Source organism: Carcharhinus amblyrhynchos, chromosome 13, assembly GCF_965287045.1.
Source record: "Carcharhinus amblyrhynchos chromosome 13, sCarAmb.v2.hapA, whole genome shotgun sequence".
NCBI classification, from domain to species: domain Eukaryota; kingdom Metazoa; phylum Chordata; class Chondrichthyes; order Carcharhiniformes; family Carcharhinidae; genus Carcharhinus; species Carcharhinus amblyrhynchos.
Window position 1 is genome coordinate 43,957,550 of NC_137336.1, and position 21,971 is coordinate 43,979,520.

Below are 21,971 nucleotides of genomic sequence, written 5' to 3' on the forward strand. Positions count from 1 at the left end.
ATCAACAGTTATGGGGATAAGACAGGATAGCAGAGTTGAGAATTATCATATCAGATCAATCATGATCATTGGATGGAAGAGCAGACTCAATAGGCTGAATGACATACTTCTGCTCCTATATCTTATGGTCTTATGCCTTCAGAGTGAACAGAAAATTTATTGCACAGTTAGATCGAATTAAAGAAATTGCCCAAAGATACAAATACTGATAAAAGTTATATGCTGATAAATAGTTTATTCTGGTTCATCAGATGCTTTTGATATGTCAACCACATCAGTTATAAATATCAATATCAGCAATAATTCAATTGGAGCAACATAATATGAAAGCAGGTTTAAGGAATAACTTTTGGTTTCACATGTAAACTTTAAAACTTCCACCTTTTTTTAAACAAACAACTTCCAAAACACACATTACAGAACAATTGCATCAAGGTGGTTTTTAGTAGGCTAATCAATATTGCACATTCATTGTCTATAAAAAAAACAGTGTAAATTAAAGACATGGTAGATCAGTGCTCAAGGTCCAACAATCCTTTGGGGTGTCATTGGTTCCACCTCCATCTCTTCAAATTCAGGACTCCACAAGTCTTTCATCAGCCTGACCTTTGTCAGCCACAAGTCTCTGCAGTAAGAGATCATTTCTGCTGACCTTCCACAGGAAATGACATGACTTCTGAGGAAACAAATGGGATGCAATGGTAAAGGATACAATATATCTTTCAGCGATGTGCATTAAATAACAATGAAACAAAAACATGAAATCAAACAAATACAAGAGGTGATACTGACATAACATTAGCATATAGTCCTGAATTTCCTGCACACTCACATCATAGCCATACGCATTTGTGATGCTTATCAATATCATGGCATTGAAACTGTAGGAGATTGTGACATCAGTGACTTATGCTGCTTACCAGCACTGCTTTGCTTTATGCAAGCAGTCAACAATTAATTATGCTGGCCTGGAATTTCCCAGAATATGGTTAGTTACAACATTTCCTCACCCTTTGAGCCAAAAAAAAGTTGCACCACCAATAACTGGAAGTGCAAGTTGATAGCGGCACAGCAAGACCAGAAGGGAATCTCAGAACTCGGTGAAAAACAGAAGCAACTGTCCATTTCCTTAACCCCTAATCCAATTTCAGGATTAGTAAAGAAACAGACAAATGTTAGAGAATGAAATAGAATGAATTACAGTCAAAGTAGATACAAATAGAGAGATAAAGAGAAGGAAAGATTGGATTAGGAGAGAGCGAAAGAAAAAATAAAAAAGAAAAGTAAGAAAGCAAAAATTATAATTTAAAATGTTATAGCTTTCAGGAATAATTTACTACCTGCAGTAGTGAGAATATCACTCAACTAGGGCCGAGAGATAACACAGGACCATAAATTGTATCATTAAAAGGGTCCTTACATTGCCTAACTAGCGCTAATTTTCTATCGCTAGTACAGTTCTGTTTGTTGGTACGAATGCAGAAATATTTTGACAGAGTACTAATGACATTCTTTTGAAACAATCCCAGTGCCAAGTTAGTAATGATAACTGAGTACCCCTTATAAAATTGCTGTTTAACTTACTATGCTGACTACTCTTTTCTCCAACTAGATTTCATCTGTGGAATAAGTTTAACATCAAAAAGTGATGTGTTGCATTATAGAGAAGCTTGGAAAATACTGTATTGTTGTGCACGTCATTTTTTTTTCAAATCAATATGACAGGAAAGAATTAGATTGACATACAGATGTTTTGCTTTCATAAAAAGTGTGATATTTCAATTTTAGTCTGCCTAAAAGTAATATTCTACCAAGAGTTTCTCAAGAACTTGATGGTGTATGTTGCACAAAAGGTACCACAAAACAAATTTTAATGCTTACATCTAGGCAACCCTTAGGTATTGCATGAGTTAAGTCCGTCTGTGTTTCTTTCAAAGATAAATGTGAAGACTTTTTTTTCAGTGTATTATTTTCAAGAAGCCAGAATTACTGATAATTTGAACCAAATTATCAGTTTGGTAATGATGGAAAGAATTCCACTTTGGACAGATGTACCAAATGGCTGGGTGATTTTGAATGCACATGTTTGTTGTGGTCAATGAGAAGCAAAGCAGCTAAAAGAACAGAGGGCAGGGTATTCAGCCCATCTGCCTCTGTTAACAAAAAGAACAGCAATCCAGCACAATTTTAGTTTCTAGATCTTGGTATGTAGCCTTGCCACTTACGGCACTTGAAGTACATATCCAGTACTTTTTTTAAATGTAATGAGGATTTCTGCCACTATGCAGGCAGTGAGTTCCAGATCCTACCACCTGCTGGAAGAAAAGACTGATTCTTATCTCCTCTCTAATCTTTTTATCCATTACTTTAAATCTATGCCCTCTGCTATTCATCTCTCTTTAATGGAGATAGGTCCTTCCTAATGACACTATCTAGGCTTTTCATGAAATTATACAACTTAATTAAGTTTCCTCTCAGCCTTCTCTGCTCACAAAAAAAGTCCTATCCAGTCTTTCTTCATGGCAAAACCTTTCCAGTCCTGGCAACTCATAAATCTCCTCTGTATTCTTCTTACTGCAATCAAATCCTTCCTGTAATGATCACCTAAGCTATTTCTGTTCCTCGGCACTTCTCAATTTAGTCATTGCACTCCTCCCAAACAAATTATTTCACGCCTCTTCAATTTGAATTCCATTTGCCACATTTAAGTTTAAATCATTGATAGCTACCACAAAAAAACAGGAGATCTATTACTGACTCCCACTGAATTAATTGGAATTGTTCTAGTCACAAAAATATCCTTGCTTTCAGATGTTCATATGCTTCTGCCACAAGCCAATTTTGGATCCAACTTGCCAATTCCCCTTGGACCCCATGGACTTTTACTTTGCAGACACCCTTACTGACATGTGCGTGGGCTGCATCTAGCCAGCAACAGTCACTGACCTCCTTGTTACCTCCTTGTTACCTCATCAAAAAATTCATTCAAGAGCAGTCAGATATGACCTATAAATCATAAATTGTTATAGTGCAGAAGGAGGTCACTTGGCCACTATACATGTGCCAGCTCTTCGAAAGAGTTTCTTGTCTGGTTCTCTCAGCTTCTCCCCCACAACCCTGCACACTTTTCCTTTATATCTATTTCCCATTATAAAGTTATCAAATCTGCTTCCATCACCCTGTCAGTCAATGCATTCCAGGTTAGTTAAAAAAAGATATTTAAACAAAAAGCTTTTTTTTAACGCTTGTTCTTTTGCCGATTATTTTAAATCCGCATCATTTAGTTATTGATCCTCTTGCTGACAGGGACAGTTTCTTCCTATCTACTCCATCTGAGCTCTCATAATTCTGAACACCTCTATTCAATCTTCCCTTGACCTTCTCTATTTTAAAGAAATTAATCCCAGTTTCTCCAGTCTCTGAATAACTCCAGAATGCCGTTCCAGTAAATTCCCTCTTCTCATCCTTTTGGTGGCCTTGACATCCTTTCTAAGGTGTGGCACCTATAATTAGGCACAAGAATTGATCTGAGACGCCTCCAGTCAACGATAAAGAGAGAGATATTGATCTTTGAACCAGGGTGTAGGACTGGTGTTCTATATTGATTGCTCATTATGGAAACCATTGGATTCTTAGACAAACAGTCCACAATGCTAGTTTTAGCCCTAAATCTGGGCTTAAAAACTCATCACATCTTCTCCTAGGACATCATTATCTTACTCGGGACGAGAACTTGGGGACTATTTCTTAAATCTGTGTTTCACTCCTCTTGAATGTAGGGAAGTCAAAACTTGAGGGACACAACATTAGCGGCTGTGCATGCCATGCTCCCCTTGTAGTGAGGTCAGAGAATTTTGCATCCAGACAATTCTCCATTCACTGCAGCAGGATGGGAAAATCCTGCCAATGTGAACGATGGTAACATTTTGACCTTGGACTGGCCTGAAGTTTCTAGGAATTACATCTCTGGATTACTGTTTTTAACAATCTTGAAGAAAAATCAAAGGGTAATAAAAAAATGTTTTATTACTTTTGAACACTTCTGCTTATGTACTATTATTATCTTGGAGATGGGAGAATTGGCTTTTTGAATGGCAGTTATGGACCATCCAATTGGGCAATGAAGATTCTGCTTTTTGTCCGTCTGACAGAAGACAGAGCCCCATTAAGATTCGCGAGCTAGATGACCAATGCTGGGAGATTGTGGATGATGCAGATGGAGGAAGGAAGTCATGTGATGAAGCCTCCAGGAATATCTCCATCCAGAGTTGGCAACCCTAATTATACTCTGTATACATTGTAAAACCAAACTTGGTGCAATGTATGTGTAGGGGAAGTCTTGTGTCTACATCCACAGAAACTATAGACAGGATGCAAATTGTGAGGATTGAATTATTTTCACTTCACACTTCCCTGCATTCATTGTCCCCATTGCTTTTAGTCTGTGTTTTCTACTCTAAGTGAGGAGAATGCTGATGTTAAACTATCCAGAGCTCCTATGGAAACACAAGAAGATAAAAGCAGAAGTAGGCCACTCTGCCCGTCACACCTACGCCAACATTCAGTACGATCACAGCCCCAATGCCTTTTCCCCACACTATCCCCTCTTTATCTTATTGGTATTTAGCAAACTGTCAATCTCTGCATTAAACATATTCAATGACTGAGCTTTCACAGTCCACTGTGGAACAGAATTCTAAAGACTCACAACAGTGAAGAAAAGAATTCTCTTCATCTCAGACCTCAATGGTTTCTCCTTTATTTTGAAATTGTGTTCTCTGGCTTTAGACTCCCCAACCAGGAGAAACATCTCACCCACATCTACACTGTCTGACGCTTTAAGTACCTTGAAGGTTTCAATGACATCACTTCTCATTCTTCAAAACTTTAGAGAATACAGGCCTACTTTCCCCAATCCCTCTTCAAAGGACAATCTCACCATACTGGAACACTCCCTCTACGGAAATAATATTCTTCCTAAGGTAAAGGGGCCAAATCTGCACACAGTGCTCTCATTGCTTCCCTTAATGTCCTTGATGAATCCCTATCTTTCTAAATAATGATTATTGCTGTACCCCAGAATTTTTTCCCAATAATAAGCTGACCATCGAGGTTAGGTTGGCTGGCTCCTTATGTTTTGGCTCTTTTCTATCACTACAATTCCTCATATATTCAGGAGTTTATTCTGGCTGGAATGCTCCAATACCCTGCCATCATTGCCAGCTAAAACAAAGAATTTGGCGCTCAGCCAAATCACCATTCACTATCACGGAACCGGAGAATCCCAGCCACAGGTGAGGTCAAAGAATTTTGTCTCTAGCTGTGAGATCAATTTCACTGAATATCCAGGATAATGAAACAGAGAACTGTGCCTTTTAATTGGTTTTGCTATTTGGAGTATATCCTATGTTTCTAGTGGGTTTCTCCCATGGTTGTTCAATGGAATATTGAATCATTCCTTCAGATCGCTCTCTATATCGTGCTATGAAATGAACTGATTACTGCCAACTGACACTGCTCAGAGAATATACAGTCAATTAAATAGTTGAAAAACACTTACTATTTTGCAAATTATTCCCTGTATGCCTGTTCAGTTTAACCTGATTGTTTATTGATTTTAAGAATTTACTGTCTGTTATTTGTGGCAGCATGGGTACAATTAACAGTCAAGAATCCCATCAGAAAATTACGGCTGTAAGCTATCTTTAGCTTGAGAAGCCTAAGTTTAAAAAAAAAGTACATTAAGCAAATTGCTCCCAAATTTTGTTGGCAGAAGGCTAATGGATGGATTTTTGCAGAATTGGGCTGTGTCTGGAGACATTTAAAAATGGCAGCTGGACCCAGATGCAGAGGTCCTGCTCTCATTTCAAACAGGATTATTTTTGTAGGCAAGTGGATGGGAGCAAGGCCTGATTCACACAGAAGGAACATTCAAAGTCAGAAGGGTAAACTGAATGCAATGCTGAGATCAAACAGATCCCATTGTGCTTGTTGAGGGCCTTAAACTGTAGTGTAGAGTAGATATGAAGACACTTGAAGGGAGGATAAGGTCTGTTTAAGTTTGATGATCTAAAGTGTAAGTGTTTTTTTAATATTCCCTACTCTTTAAACATGAGCCAGTTTAAGCTGTCAGCGTGAATTAATACATAACCCTTTACTGGATTACTTTGATTTATAGGTCACCTGATGTAGGTTTGAAAAAAAATTACCATCTATTTGTGCCGTCTCAACAGAGACCTTGATTGACATTCTCATGGCTTATAGGACTGAGCTATGAGGAGAGATCGGGCAAATTGAGGCTGTTCTCCTTAGAAAGACGGGGAATGAGGGGAGATCTAATAGAGGTGTATAGGATTATGAAGGGTATAGATAGAGTGAACAATGGTAAGCTTTTTCCAAGTTTGGATCCAAAAATTACGAGGGGCCACGGGCTTAGGGTGAGGGGGGGCGAGGTATAATTCGGATGTTAGAGGGAGGTTTTTCACACAGAGGGTTGTAGGGGCCTGGAATGCACTGCCAAGTAGGGTGGTGGAGGCAGGCACACTAGAGTTGTTTAAGGTTTACTTAGGCACACGAGAGGACTAGAGATGGAGGGATACAGGAGATTGTTCTAAATAAAGATCAAGAGCCTTGGGACGTTCCTGGGAATCAATTGATTCCTATGGACCTTCCAACATATTTTATGGCTCACTTGCCCTACTCCTGAGCTTCTGGGGATTCTGTGAATGTCGGTATAAGTTGTGCATGTTTATTGATGTCTTTTCTTTTAATCCACAGGTGATTCAGTCCGCCTTGTTGTCCAACAAGGGGCATAAACGCGATGGGTCGTGCGAGGGCTGCTCTTGGATGTTGCTTCGAGAGTTGCCTAGTTCTTCACGTCGTTAGTGTACGCTTAAACTGGACCAGCTGACGGGCAACTTGACAGCTCAGTGACTATCACTGTTTGCTGTGCAGATACATGGATTTGGGCCAGTGTCTGTGGGAGTTTGCATATTCTCCCCGTGCTTGCGTGGGTTTTCTCCAGGTGCTCTGGTTTCCTCCCACACCCCAAAAACGTGCTCTTAGGCTGATTCATGTTAACAAATTGTCCCTACATTAGTCTTCCCTCAATCTGGTTATGGTTCCTTTATTGTGGAGTCCAGTAGGCGTAGACAAAGGTCATAGGTAGAAGAGGGCACTCACAATGTTAAAATGGTGGCGCGGGCTTGTTGGGCCGAAGGGCCTGTTTCCTGTGCTGTGTTGTTCTTTGTTCTTTATTATTATGTCATGAATGCTTGACTGAGTTTCAAAAGCTACAATTATGTCAGGATGGGATTCTGAGTCCAACTGAATGATTTAAAGCTTTGGATGAGTTTCATTAATTTGACAGCAATCTCCAGATGGTGGGTGCAGGGGCAAGTTATTGGTCAAAACAGTGGATGGGTATATTGCAATTCGTGAGAACTTTTGAAGAGTGGGTGGGGGGAGAAAATTTAAAAATATCTCTGTCGCAGGGAAGCATGGAATTATATAAAGGACATTTGGGAGACAGGTTGCACCTTAATAGTTTTTGTCAGTCAAATAAAATATACAACTTCTGAGGTGCAGAGGGGCTGTTTCAAAAAAAGTAGCGAAGGTCTCCACAGCATTTCAGCCAGGATTTATTCCTCAACCCTTATCATTAAAATTAAACCATAGAACCGTACAGCGCAGAAGGAGACCATTCAGCCCATCGAGTCTGCACCAACCACAATCCCACCCAGGCACTATCCCCATAACCCCATGCATTTACTCTAGCTAGTCCCTCTGACACTACAGGCAATTTAGCATGGTCAATCCACCTAACCTGCACATTTGTGGACAGTGGGAGGAAACTGGAGCACCCGGAGGAAACCCATGCAGACATGTGGAGAACGTGCAAATTCCACACAGACAGTGACTGAAGGCCAGGATCAAACTCGGGTCCCTGGTGCTGAGAGGCAGGGTGTTCTAGAAATGTAAGTCTTTCCTTTACGCTAACCTCACAGTGCTGGCCACCGTGCCACCCTGATTGAGATTTCAATGCGTGAAGTGCCCTCTGGACAGAAGTTCAATCCTAAATTCTTAACTCAGTCAGAAGCCATGCTCTGGCCTGGTTATAGAACCATAGAAAAAAAAATAGAACCATAGAAAATTACAGCTCAGAAACAGGCCAAGCTAGCAAATTTCCTGATTTAAGCTACCCACCGTGTTACCAGAAATCCTGCTCTAAATAATAGTAGCAAAATGCATCTATCACACATTTGAAAGGATAAATAACATACTTGTTTAAAGCTCTAATATAATTTGAGTTAAAATACTGATATGTATTTCTTCCATCTATTTCTACTGTATGAAAAATTGATTTTACCTTGCAATATGCAACCTGCACATGGCTCAGTGTTGAATGTTTATTGTGACTGCTGCAATTACTGTAGCACAAACAAATCTCAGCCGAAAAATTGCAGTCTTGAATCCCAATCGTAGCTCATTACTGGGGCTACATGAACAGATAAAAATCTGATATAACTGGAAGTTAGATGTACTAAAATGGTGTTCCTGTTTCTGTCTCATCTGGTACGTATAGGGTCAGTTCTTGTTCTTTTTCGCTTTATAGTAATCTTCATTCACTGGTCACTGGATCTTATGTAATTGTGAAAAGACTTCCACATGCCTGTTGATTCCTCTGCTTTCCAGTCATACACTAGGTTTCCAATACCTTCTTATTAAAATTGTAGGTTAATGCATTTTTGATACCTAATTCAGGTGTTATTTTCTCCCTTTATTTGCTGCCAAACCTATCTGTTAGTTGCATTGCCTCTCTGACATTCCTGTCATTGTCATTCTCTCTAAAATTCCTGTCACTGCCTCTCCTACCGTTCTTTCTCACTTTCCTATTGTTGCCTCTCCTGGCATTCTTGCTGACTTTCCTATAGCTCTGATACCTCTCTTTCCAGTTTTGCTGCCACCCCTGTTTGTCTTGGAACGTGTTAGCATCCAAATGACAACTGCTGAGGCACCATCTATCTGAGATGTTAGCTGTTTCTCCCTCTACAGACACTGTCAGACCTGTTGCGCATTTCTGACATTTTTTTTATCCCATCCCATCCCAAGTCTCTGCTTGAAAAATTCATTCAATCTAATTTCATAAGAATTTGAGAAAAAATTTCAGTTGGTTGTTGAAAGTCGATTCTTATACAAGACAATAAAGACTTGAATTCAAAATTGAATTTATGAAAGATATATGAATGAAGGTTCTTTTTCCCTTTCTTTCCTTATTCTATTACAATTATCCAACACGTACTTCAATGCTTTCAGAGGAACAAAAAACAAAATGTATTATCCATTCATATAACATTCGATTCACTACACATTTTGCCCCTAGATTGTACAACCAAAATTGTCTAGAATCAGAAGCAGAATCAGTTTGGGTGGCGATTTAAGACTTTTAAACGTGTTGCTACTATACGTGCCAATTTATATCTATATTAGATTTCAAATTAATTATTGATAAAGTTTATAATACATTAGATACTTACTGTGCAGATACTTTCATTGCAAACTCAAATGTGGTCAACCACTAATAATCTATACTAGTAAATGATGATCTTAATGTGATTAATAATTAATGCATGGTTTGCACATAGAAGTCCAGATTTACAACAAACACAAAGTAATGAAATATTGATCTTTCTTGCATTGTTAGTACAGTATTTCAGTGCCCTCAGTTAAAAGTAAATGCTCCGTCTAAAATCTGACATGTTTATTACATGGTATCTGCCCAGCTCATGCAAACTTTATGGTTACAAGTGATCACTTTTCTTTTATTAGCAAATCAGCAGTCTTTAAAACGTTGCTGCTACCAAAATCTATTTCTTTACACTTCCTTTGACAACTTTACTGGTCCTCTCATCATCAGTGTCGCTAAATAAATGTAACTTTGGACAAAACTGACTTTGTTGAGATCAGGCTGGGGGGCTACCTGGTGCTAATGATGATGCTTAAATTAGGCTGAATTTATTTTGCGAAAGTGAGTTTGATTAGAGGAAGAGTTAAATCTGGTAAAGCTCCGCAGAAATTCTTAAACCGGCTTTTCTGCTATCCCTGTTTTGTTAAGATTAATATAAGGTTATATTGCTGCAGGCCGTCAAAGATGGAATTATGAAAGAAAGTTGAAGCAGTATATTCATTATACTGCTTCTGCTGTGTGTTTGCAGCATTTTGGGCTATATTTCAGATTTCCAGCAATAAGAATTATTTCTCATTTTTTATATAATTCCTATTGCTTGAAATTACCAGCACTGTGGGAATTGGTTACATTCTTGAACATAAATTTGTTCACAATTTTGTTTCATGTTGCCAAAAACGGACATTTCTGAAGTGAAATAAAAGTTCAATTTTCTATCCTGGTAATTTAATATCTCACAATTGAATACCAGTTTTTTTTTATCTGTTCAAAGTCCCTTTCACTGATATATATTACACACACAAATGTACAGATGCTTAAATGGGCACAAGCTGTGCCAGTAAGTCACTTTACAAAGTGATTCACTTTATGAATTTGGATCAGTGATTGTTTTTACAAGTATTTGAACAACAAACATTTTGCTTTGCCTATTTCAGGTTTCATTCTTAATTGGTGTTAGATGCAGTCCCTGGTCCTTCCTCCTGTTTTGATTTGCAAATCCACAAAGGAGCTGGCAGGATCTCAAGATGATCTCCTCCAGGAGTACAATTTCAAAATTCACTCTCACTCCATGCCTGCTGTTGGCTGCGATTGAAAATCCAGCCTATTATAGTTGAACTTGTAATATTTTACTATTTCTACCTAGTGAACATAGGGATGGTAATATCATGCATAACTACCATATGAAAGGCCAAACAATTCCTGCTGAAACAATTCTATCCAGAAATTAGTCCATGGGAAAAGCAATGGACTATTTCTGTTAAGATGTCACTGAATGATATGACTTTACTGTGAGATTCAACTGATATCATTTCATTTTGCAACTGCAGAGACCAAAGAAAGAATCTTCCAACACTTTCACTCAAACACTTGAAATTTGCACAATGATCATTCTTAAAGGATTGAGAATGAAGACTTAAAATGAGCCAGAATTAGTTTTCTAAATAATGGCAAGGTTGATTGTGCTCTCTGATATTTGTGGATAATGGTACAGCGATTTCAGGCAAGAAGCAGAAGCGTGATTAACTTTGACTATCCAATGGTTGCTTTCTGTGCTGCATTACTCCTTCATTAGCATCACAGGCAGGGTCTGTCTCATTACCTGTCTCATCACTGTATGTATCAAATGTCGTAAGTTTGCTGCATTTGGGCAGTAGATATGAAATAAAGCATTCACAGATATGTGGGCTATTAATTAGTAATGTATATCATCCTTTTAATGACATGTTAATTGATACTTTTTGCTAATCAGCAACTCTGCCAATGAAAATTACGACAAGTGTGAGGTTTATCCCTTCAGGATTTGAATTTTTCAGGAAAATTTTTAAAATGTCTCTTTTATTCTATAAACTCGTTTCTCTTCCTTGCTTTACTTTGTTCCATACCTGATATATCATTGGATTCATTTTGTTTAATTCATGTTCTAGGGGATTTTTCGCAGTAACTTCAAAGAACAAAGAAAATTACAGCACACGACTGGGCCCTTTGGCCCTCCACGCCTGAACTGACCATGCTGCCTGACTGAATAAAAACCCCCTACCCTTCTGGGAACCATATCCCTTTATTCCCATCCTACTCATGTATTTATCAAGATGCCCTTAAAAGTCACTATCATGACTGCTTCCACTACCTCCCCAGCAGCGAGTTCCAGGCACCCACCACCCTCTGTGTAAAAGATTTGCCTTGTACATCTTCTGTAAACCTTGCTCCTCGCACCTTAAACCTGTACCCCCTAGTAATTGACTCTTCCACCCTGGAAAAAAGCTTCTGACTATCCACCCTGTCCATGCCCTCATAACCTTGTAGACTTCTATCAGAATGCCTCTTAACCTCCATCATTCCAGTGAGAACAAATCAAGCTTCTCCAACCTCTCCTCATAGCTAATGCCCTGGAAACATCCTGGTAAATCTTTTCTGTACCCTCTCCAAAACCTCCATATTTTTCTGGTAGTGTGATGACTAGAATTGAACACCATATTCCAAGTGCGACCTGACTAAGATTCTATAGAGTTGCAACATGACTTGTCAATTTTAACTCAATGCCCCGGCTGATGCATGCCGTATGTCTTCTTGACTACCTTCTCCACCTGTGTTGCCACTTTCAGTGACATGTACCTGCACACCAGATCCTTCTGTCTATCAATACGCTTAAAGGTTCTGCCATCTACTATATATTTCCTATCTGTATTAGACCTTCCTAAAGGAATTATCTCACATTTGTCCAGAATCAACTCCATCTGCCATTTCTCTGCCCAAGTCTCCAACCGATCTATATCCTGCTGTCTCTTCTGATGGTCCTCATTGCTAACTGCAAATCCACCAACCTTTCTGTCATCCGCAAACTTACTAATCAAATCAGTTATATTTTTCTGCAAATTATTTATATAGATTACAAACAGCAAACGTCCCAGCACATTGCAGTATTAACGTAAGCCTACTCGTGACACTGATTAATAAATGAACTTTTCTCAATCTTTTCCTGTTTATTTCCCCTATCTTTTAATATAATTGGTTGAGAAAATGTAGGTCAATTAAGTAGGCTTTATCACATTCTTGCTCACTAGATCTTTCCTACACATTGTGGTTGTCACACTCTCCTTAGCGAGCCCGACCGGTCTTGTGCATGTCAGTGCCCAATTGTTGGGTTCGTTGTGGGGCCCAATCAACATTATTTCTTGTGATCCTTTAAACAAGTCTGTGAGTCTAACTTGCCTTGCAAGGAATTTGTCCTCCTCCCTCCACTTCCAAGGAGTTGCTTACTCAGAGTGGTATGGCAGCAGCAGCATTCAATATGACTGCCAAATGCATTTGCCGCTGGAGTCAGGCTCACATTTGCTGCTGGAATTGCTCAGAATCTCTATCTGAGCATTAATTTCTCCTCCTGATCAGTTAGGCCACTTAAAAAAATCATGCCATTATAGTGACACAGCTCAGGTGGGGCATCAGTACTGGGCATGTTTCTCTGTGTCTGGTTCCTAACTCCCCATTGCAAATTGAGCCTGCTACCTCAGATTCACAGCATCATTTACAGCTGCTGTACAAATAATTTGTGTTTTTTTAATTTCTAACGATGCATTTTTAGAGCTTTCGTCCTGTAAACAAATTATGATCACATGTTTTTAATAAAAAATTTTGTCTTCTTTAGACTGGACAAATTTCAAAATCATGACTAAATATTTTTGTCTAAGGCTTAAAAAATAGAAACATTTTCAATTAAAAAATTCTAAATGTTTAAGTTGCATTATATGCAAACAAATTTTCATGGGGCTAAATTCTTTAAATGAAACTGGCTCCAAATACTTTACAACCATATAAATTGGACATGCAATCTCACAGTCAAAAGGAGAAACTAGCAGATTTTTTTCCCCTACTCCAAACATAGAATACTGAGGTCAGGTCTACCATCCTTACTCAGGTACTGACTGCAATCAACTAACTCAATGTAGACTAGGGCTACTTTTTAATTGGCCCCATGGGTGTGTTTTCTGCAGGCTCACCGCTTTCCCAACCATCCCTGAGCTTACCCCTATACAGTAAGTAGTCTCACAACATCAAGTTAAAGTCCAACAGGTTTATTTGGTAGCAGATGCCATTAGCTTTTAGAGCGCTGCTCCTTCGTCAGGTGAGCTCACCCCTATAATACAGGGTGAGGGAGCCCATTCACCATACTTAAATAGACAATCAAAGGGTTGATTAGGCTTGTTAGCAAGTCAAATAACTGATAGTACATTGCCCACACCATAAAATATTTGGTTTGGGCAGTCAGGCAGCTGTGGGCAATCTTTTTAAAATGCATTCTTCAGAAGAAGGGGGCGACCCTTTGCTAATCAGAGGGCAAGGAAATCCCCTGATTACCACTCACTGCTGCTCCTCAACTGATGAATCAGTACTCATCCGTGTTGAGCATCACTTGGAGGAAGCAGTGCTCTGGGTGGGGGACCTCAAGGCATAGCTGCTAGACTGGCTCTGTGGCCGGTGGCAAGGGAACTAACAAGGGGAAAACAACCTGCCTGCCATAGATGTTGTGATGCTCATGAAAGTATTGGTAGCACTGATCACTGCACAGTCCTTGCAGATATAAGGTCCCATCTTCTCATTGAGGATACCTTCTGTTATGTTGTGTGGCACTTCCAGCGTGCTAACTGGGATAAGTTTTGAATAGAATTAGCAACTCTAGATGGGGCAACAATGAAGCGCTGTGGCCAGCAGCAGAATTATAGTCAACCGTTGTCTGAATCCTCATGGTCTGGCATATGCCCCACCATTATCAGCTAGACAGGGGATCAACTCCTGTTCAATGATTAATAACACCAGGAATCCCAAAATGAGTTGCCAACTTGGTAAAGCTACAACACAGGACTATTTTTGTGCCAAACAGCATTAGCAGCAGATGGAGCTAAGTGATTCCACAGCAATGGATCAGGTCTAAGCTTTGCAGTCCTGTCACATCCAGTTGTGAATGGACAATTAAGCAACACACTAGAGGAAGAGGCTCAACAAACATTTCTGTCTTCAATGATGGAGGAGCCCAGTACATCAGTGCAGAAGGTAAGCCTGAAGCATTTGCAACAATCTTCTGTAAGAAATGTCAAGTAGCTGATCCATCTCGGCCTCTTCCAGGAGTCCACAACCTCACAGCTGTTAGTCTTCAGCAAATTCAATTCATTTCATGTGAAAGAAACTGCTGAAGGCACTGGCAATGGGCCCTGGCAGTATTCTGGCAATAGCACTGGGACATGTGTTCCAGAAATTGCCGCAGCCCCAGCCAAGCTGTTTCAGTACCTTTACAACACTGGCATCTACTCAGGAATTTGTCCAGGTAGATGTCCTGTGTACAAAAAACAGGTCAAATCCAACCTGGGTAATTACTGGTCTGTCAGTCAACCCTTGATCATCACTAAAGTAATGGACGAGGTCATCAATAATGTTGTCAAGCAGCTTATCAATAACCTGCTCACGGACACTCAGTTTGTCACTCAGGGTCCTGACTTCATTACAACCTTGGTTCAAACATGGTTAAAGGAGCTGAATGACAGAGGTGAGATGAGAGTGACTGTCTTTGAATTCAAGACAGCTTTTGACTGAGTGTGGCATCCAGGAGTCCGAGCAAAAATGGAGTCAATGTGGGTCAGAGAGAAAACTCTCCACTGATTTGAGTCACACTTAGTACAAAGGAAAATGATTGTGATTGTTGGAGGTCAATCATCTCAGTTCCAGGACATCACTGTACAGGTAATTTCCTAGACCTGACCATGTTCAGCTGCTTCATAAATGACTTTCCTTCCACCATAATGTCAGAAGTGGGGATGTTCGCTGGTGATTACACAATATTCAGTGACTCACAATATTCGTGACTCCTCAAATACTGAAGCAGTCTTTTTTCAAATGCAGCTAGACCTGGACAATATCCAGGCTTAAGCTGACAAGTGGCAAGTAACATTTGCACCATACAAGGCAATGATCACCTATAACAACAGAGAATCCAATCTTCACCCCTTGACATTCAATGGCATTACTATTACTGAAACCCCCACTATCAACATCCTGATGTTACCATTGACCAGAAACTGCACTGGACTAGCCATATAAATACTGTGGCTACAAGAGCAGGTCAGGGACTAGGAATCCTGTACCCAATAGCATTGTGTGAGTGCACTTATACCACATGGACTGCAACAGTTCAAGAAGGCAACTCACCTTCTGAAGGACAATTAAGGATGGGCTATAAATATTGGTGTAGCCAGTGACACCCACATAATCCATGTAGGCGGTTTCTACAATGAAATGTTGATGTGCTCTGCCAGTTACTGCTAAGATAAAAATAATGATAGATTGTTTGAATTGATCATCAAGTTATTAACAAGGATGTGTACACTTATCATAATCACATGCAGGTCATTCGAACATGAAATTCTCTAAAATAGAGAAGTTGAGTCCATAGGCACATTTTAAAGGGAATTGAAACAGTTTTTGAATTTCATTAAAAGGGTTATGAACAGTGAGTAAGAAAGTAATATTAGAGTAGATAGCTAATGGGGGAAAACATTAATACAGCCTTAAACCTTCAAAGAGCCCTTTTTTGTACTGTGACAGTACAAAAAATTATCTTGTTGCCATAGGAAAGTATTCATTTATCTCATCCTTGTTCCAGTTTTTCTTTGGAGCACTCTAATGGTAACACCAATAACATTGTACTGCCTACAGTTTCACCAAAATCTACTACCACAATACTAGAACAGTATTATTACTTTGCACTTCCAATTAGAGCAGGTAAAAGCCTCATTAGCCTAGGATAATCAGTGTCCAATGATGCACACAGTATCCCGATTTAATTTTACTGTTCAGTACTGTTACAACACTGACATCTATCCGGGAATATGGAAAATTGTCCAGGTAGAAGTCCTGTACACAAAAAGCAGTAAAAAGTCTGACAGCACCAGGTTTTAGTCCAACCTATTTATTTGATAATATACTTGCAAGCTTTCGGGTTAGCCCCTTCGTCAGGTGACATTCACCTGACGAAGGGGCTAACCCGAAAGCTTGCGAGTATATTATCAAATAAATAGGTTGGACTAAAACCTGGTGTTGTCAGACTTTTTACTGTGTTTACGCCAGTCCAACGCCGGCATACCCACATCACAAAAAGCAGGACATGTGTTGTGCAAAATGCTTCAGGTAAATGTTTATAAAAATATTTTGTATTGCCTCTGCAACCCTCCTGCCAAAACCGCATGTTCCTCATCACCACCATAATTAAATACTGCTGGGTTAACTCCACAGAGCAGCCACTAACCTTTCCCTCCTACTCCCACCCCGACTCCCCCAGGATCACTGATCTCTCCAAGTACATGGCAAGTTGACTAAAAATACTTCAATGAAGCGTAATCACAAAAAGTAGTTCAAACCTTCAACAAAGTACAGTGGGTAAACAATGAGTCAACTTCAACCACTGCCTTATCGATGAATGGCGTCATATGAGGAATCAACCCCTCCATGTATGGATATCAAATGAGTGAAACTTGGACTCCGCTATACCGGTGCAAATTGTCAATGAACTTATCAATATTCATGTTTCAGGCTTATACGTGACAAATACCCCTAAGTTAGGGCAATTGGTGCAGGGGTACCCTCCACATGATATTGATAAAATGAAAAAAAAAGCTAGAAGTGAACAAAGACCCATCTTATTCTATCACACCAAACACCAATATCCTAATATACATGAAAAATATTGCAAATAATTGATTTAAATAATTCTTTCTTTTTGTCCCTTTGATAGCACTCACCACTTTCCATTTTTTCCTCCAGCTGAGATGGTCTGTGCTGAAAACTTGTCCATAATTTTCTTTCAGGATTTGCTGCAGTTCTGCAATTAGTTGGCTGGAGGCATAATTCTATGGGGATGTATCTGGTTTCCCCCTCCCGGAACATCTCTCTATCGTATACAACTCCATCTAGTGGCTTGGTTGAAAACAAACAAAATTCACCCAGGAGAAGAACACAAGCTTTTGCATGACAAGCATCTCTTAAATGTGAAGATGCGATAGTTGGCCATGAAGCGTTCAATCCACTGAATTACTTGGCCACCACCTATCAATTTCAATCTAATATTATAATGATAGCTTCTCACCTTCATATTGTTTACATCATATGCATAACCTACTTCCCAAAATGGACCTATCTTGCATTAAGTTGATCATTCTTTATACCCTAGCTATGACTGTAACACTACATTCTGCACTCTCTTGTTTCCTTCTCTATGAATGCTATGCTTTGTCTGTATAGCGAGCAGGAAACAATACTTTTCACTGTATGCTAATACATGTGACAATAATAAATCAAATCAAATCAAAATTAGCAGCTTACATTTCTACATGCATTTTTAACAGTATAACCATTAATACAGGAGGTGTACGCTCTGTACCTAAGTCTCCTCATGTTACATACCATTCTTTCCCTCTCCTATTCATCTCTCTGACCTTCACTCTCACCCTTTTTAATCTAAGTGAAAACATCTTGCTATCAGGAACGAGATTAAGATCTTTCTGTGTGAACAAAATGAACGCTACTTAATGGATTATTTACCCACCTAAAGTACTAAGCCTATGTATTACAGGATGCCTTTTGCTAACCTGTTGACATGCATCCATCTAGCAAGCCGTATGGCTTATCCAGTTTATATTACATGGCTTACTGCCGCAGCTAAAATTAGAGTCAGTTCAAGGCACTATAAATTCAATAAGATTAATAATTCAGTTCATTGTAGAACCATAAAATTTTAGAATGGACACAGCACAGAAGGAGACCATTCAGACCCATGTTAGCTTGCTCATTCAGATAGCCATAGTCACCAGTCCTTTTCCCCCGCCTTGCAAGTTTTTTTCTCCTCTTTCTCTTTTGAAAACCACAACTAAACCATCTCGACCATACATTCAAGGTTCTAACCATTCACTACAGAAGGATGTTTTCCCTCATATCATCTTTGGTTCTTTTGCCCTTCATCTTAAGTCAGTGTTCGCTGGTTCTCAGCCCTTCTTCCAACAGAGACAGTTGCATTGTGTTACTCTGTCTAGACTCCTCATGCCTTTGAACGCTTCTATCAAATCTCCTCCGCCAAAATTGCCAAAAGAAATTTCTAATTCTAAATGTCCTTTGAACTTTGACAATAGTTCAAACCTCAAGGACAGTTTATTGATCTCTTCCTTCTTGTTACTCTTTGAGTCCAATATTTCAACACTGAAATCTAGGATGAATTTCAAATAGAACTTGAAGGGCTAACAGTTTGGAAGAACATTCCTGCTCACTGCCATGGCTGTCATATTCCCAATGCTTAGGCATTGGGAAACCATATGCATTTAAGTATAATAATGCCATTCAGCTAGGTTAACACAGTATAGTCATCTTGTGAATTCAAGACACAATCCAAGATGTAACACGTAATAACACTCCATTCAGTGCTGTACGTGTTGTATTATTGGTGATACTGTCCTTCAGACATGTTCAAGTGGGTTTCAAAGGTGAAATTATGCCAGTACTTTTTCAAAGAAAGTATCGTTAACCAACACCATCAAAAACTTAGATTAACTGCTTACTCACTAATTGTGTTAATATTTATATAATCTGCAGAAAATGACTGCCATTTCCCCCAAAAATCAATGATTGAACTGCATTGTATGTGAAGGTGCTATACAAATACAGTTTAGTTGAAGATGCAGATTCATTTTAAATAAACAGAATCCCCACAAACAATATTGAAAAAAACTCAGTGGCTGGGATTTTTGAACTTGGGTGTGACAGGACCAGCCAAGGGAGATGCAACCGACCATCCAAGAGTCCACTGCCTTTCGATGAGAACCAGACGATCCCAGTGGTAGACAAGGCTGGAAAATCCTACCCATTGCCTGTGAATTAAACTGTATAAAAATTGGGAGGCCAATTGGATATATATTTATACAAGTATTGACGCTCTCCAAACTGTAAAGACGCAGTTTTGCCACTTGTACCCTATTCTGTTCAAACACAAACTGGGTAACTTGTATATCTACTGGGACCTTATTTGAGAATAAAGTAAGCCATTAGCCCTTTTCACCTTCAAATCTAGGTTCAAACCCAGCTTTGAATCTTCTTTAGATCAATATCTAACTGAATTGAGTTAGGAACTACATAGAAACAGAAATTAGAAGCAGGAGTAGGCCATTAGGCCCTTTGAGCCTTCTCTGCCATTCATTATAATCATGGTTAATCATCAAATTCAAGAGCCTGATCCCCACTTCCCCCTATTTAAATGCAATGTACATTTAAGTAATGGTGTACAAGTCAACACCCAACTTTTGACCAAATCAATCCAAAATTTTTTATACTTACCACCCACTCGCCACTGAAGCCAAACTTACCCTAAGTGCAAACCTGGTTGATAGAATCCTAGAATAGCATAGCATTGGAGATGGCTGTTCAGCTCCTTGTGACTGTGCATATTAATGCTTCATTTGCACTACTTTTGCAGTGTGTTTGAGGGAACAGTTCCTTTCTGACCTGGCAAATCTGTGATAGTTGAGATGATGGGAGAGGGCGGATTTCAAGCTTTCCAAAATATTACTTTCAGAAAAGTCAACCCCCTACTTTTTTGACTAATAATTTATTCTTAGAAACCCTTTTTTTGCACAAGTAGGTATAGTAATTCTCAACCAGCCATCAGTCCAAACGCAGCTATCATTTAGCACAGGCTTTCCCCCTCCTCCTCATATCCTTCCCTAAGAAGGCACTGGTGACCATGGACTGTTCCATGACTATGCTTGGTGAAGTGTGTATTGGTTTGCTGTTGCTTTCTGCAGTATAGCAGATGAGGAAATTCTCGTGCTGTTACCATCTGCTAAAGGGCATGTTGGAAGGACTTACAGGCTGACATCAACTTGTGTGGCTACATTGCAGCATCTTCAATAGCAGTCAAATCCCAGAGTAAGACTTGAATCTAGAGCCTCTGGCCCAGAGGTTGGGTCGGTACCCATTGACCTACAACCACCTACTGCAAACAGCCTAGAGCTGTGTAAAAAGGTAGCTGGTGAGGGATGTGGGGACAGCCTTTTGGTATAGCAGGAGCTGATTTTCTGAGGTAATAGCTAATGTTTTGGCATAAAAACAAGACTGCATCTAATTCAATCAGAAATAATCTGATCTGGAAGTATGTTTCATTTCTGAGAACTTACATCTATTTCCCTAGAAGAGATTTACAGGTCATGCAAATTACTGTCAGTGTGTTCTCTAGGTTACAAGCTGAAGTTTCAAATTTAGTTTTCTTTCAAACCGAAGTGGTTTTGTGGTCTGTGGCATGTGATGAGCACACGCACGCTTGGCTTCACTTTTGCCTAAGTAAACCAATGCTTACATGCTATAGTACTCATTGCACTTGTGATCCTTGTGAAAAATGAACCACTTCTAAAAGCCTAAAATATCTTTTTCTATATTAAAAGTAAGGCATTGAAACTTTAACCTTTCACATACCTTCCAATGTATCACGCCACAGATCAGTAGAGGCTTCAGCACTAAACAAATAAGGATATTAACTCTGCTTGGACTTTTTTTATATGAAGTCTAGAAGACTCATTTGGCATTTAGGCAAAAATGTTAACTGTTAAAGCAGACTTTGTAATGGGGAATATGTTATTGGGGATTTGAGAAACTCTGTTTCTGTAATTTGTCCTATAATTGGGCAGCACAGTGGTGCAGTGCTTAGCACTATTGCCTTACATGGCCAGGGACCTGCGCTCGATTCCAACCTTGGGTAACTGTCTGTATGGAGTTTGTGCATTCTCCCAGTACCTGTGTGGGTTTTGTGTAGATAATCCATTTGTTTCCCACAGTCCAAAGATGTGCGGGTAAGGTGCATTAGCCATGCTAAATTGTCTCTTAGTGTCCAAAGTTTTGTAGGTGAGCTAGATTAGCAGGTTAAATGCATGGGATTACGGGGATAGGGTGGTGCAATGGGTGGTGGGCTTAGATAAGATGCTCTGTCGGAGAGTCAGTGCAGACTCGAAGGGCTGAATAGTCTCCTTCTGCACTGTGGGGATTCTACGATTCCATGAATTCCTGATATCCAGAGGTTAAATTAATAGTTCTTATGATATCCAAATCCAGTTAAATACAGAATTAACGCCCAGTTTATTCGTACATGTGAATAGATAATTGCAAAAGAGCCTTACAGCTTAGTTACAAACTAGAGAACTTACTTTATCCATACTGAAAGCATCTTAAGTTCACTAACTGTTAAACATATAGCTTCCTAATTGGTGCC

At 39.4% G+C, this 21,971-nt stretch overlaps 1 protein-coding gene across 1 annotated transcript in view; it reads right to left on the bottom strand.

The window, feature by feature from the left end:
* Positions 1–259: 259 nt before the first annotated feature.
* LOC145351506 (histamine H2 receptor-like) overlaps positions 260–21,971 on the bottom strand; it is a 29,571-nt gene continuing 7,859 nt past the window's right edge. The window contains exon 3 of the mRNA XM_080201105.1: positions 260–676. Within this exon, the coding sequence (XP_080057231.1) occupies positions 520–676 (157 nt within the window). The 3' untranslated portion in view covers positions 260–519. The remainder of the gene's footprint in view (positions 677–21,971) is intronic.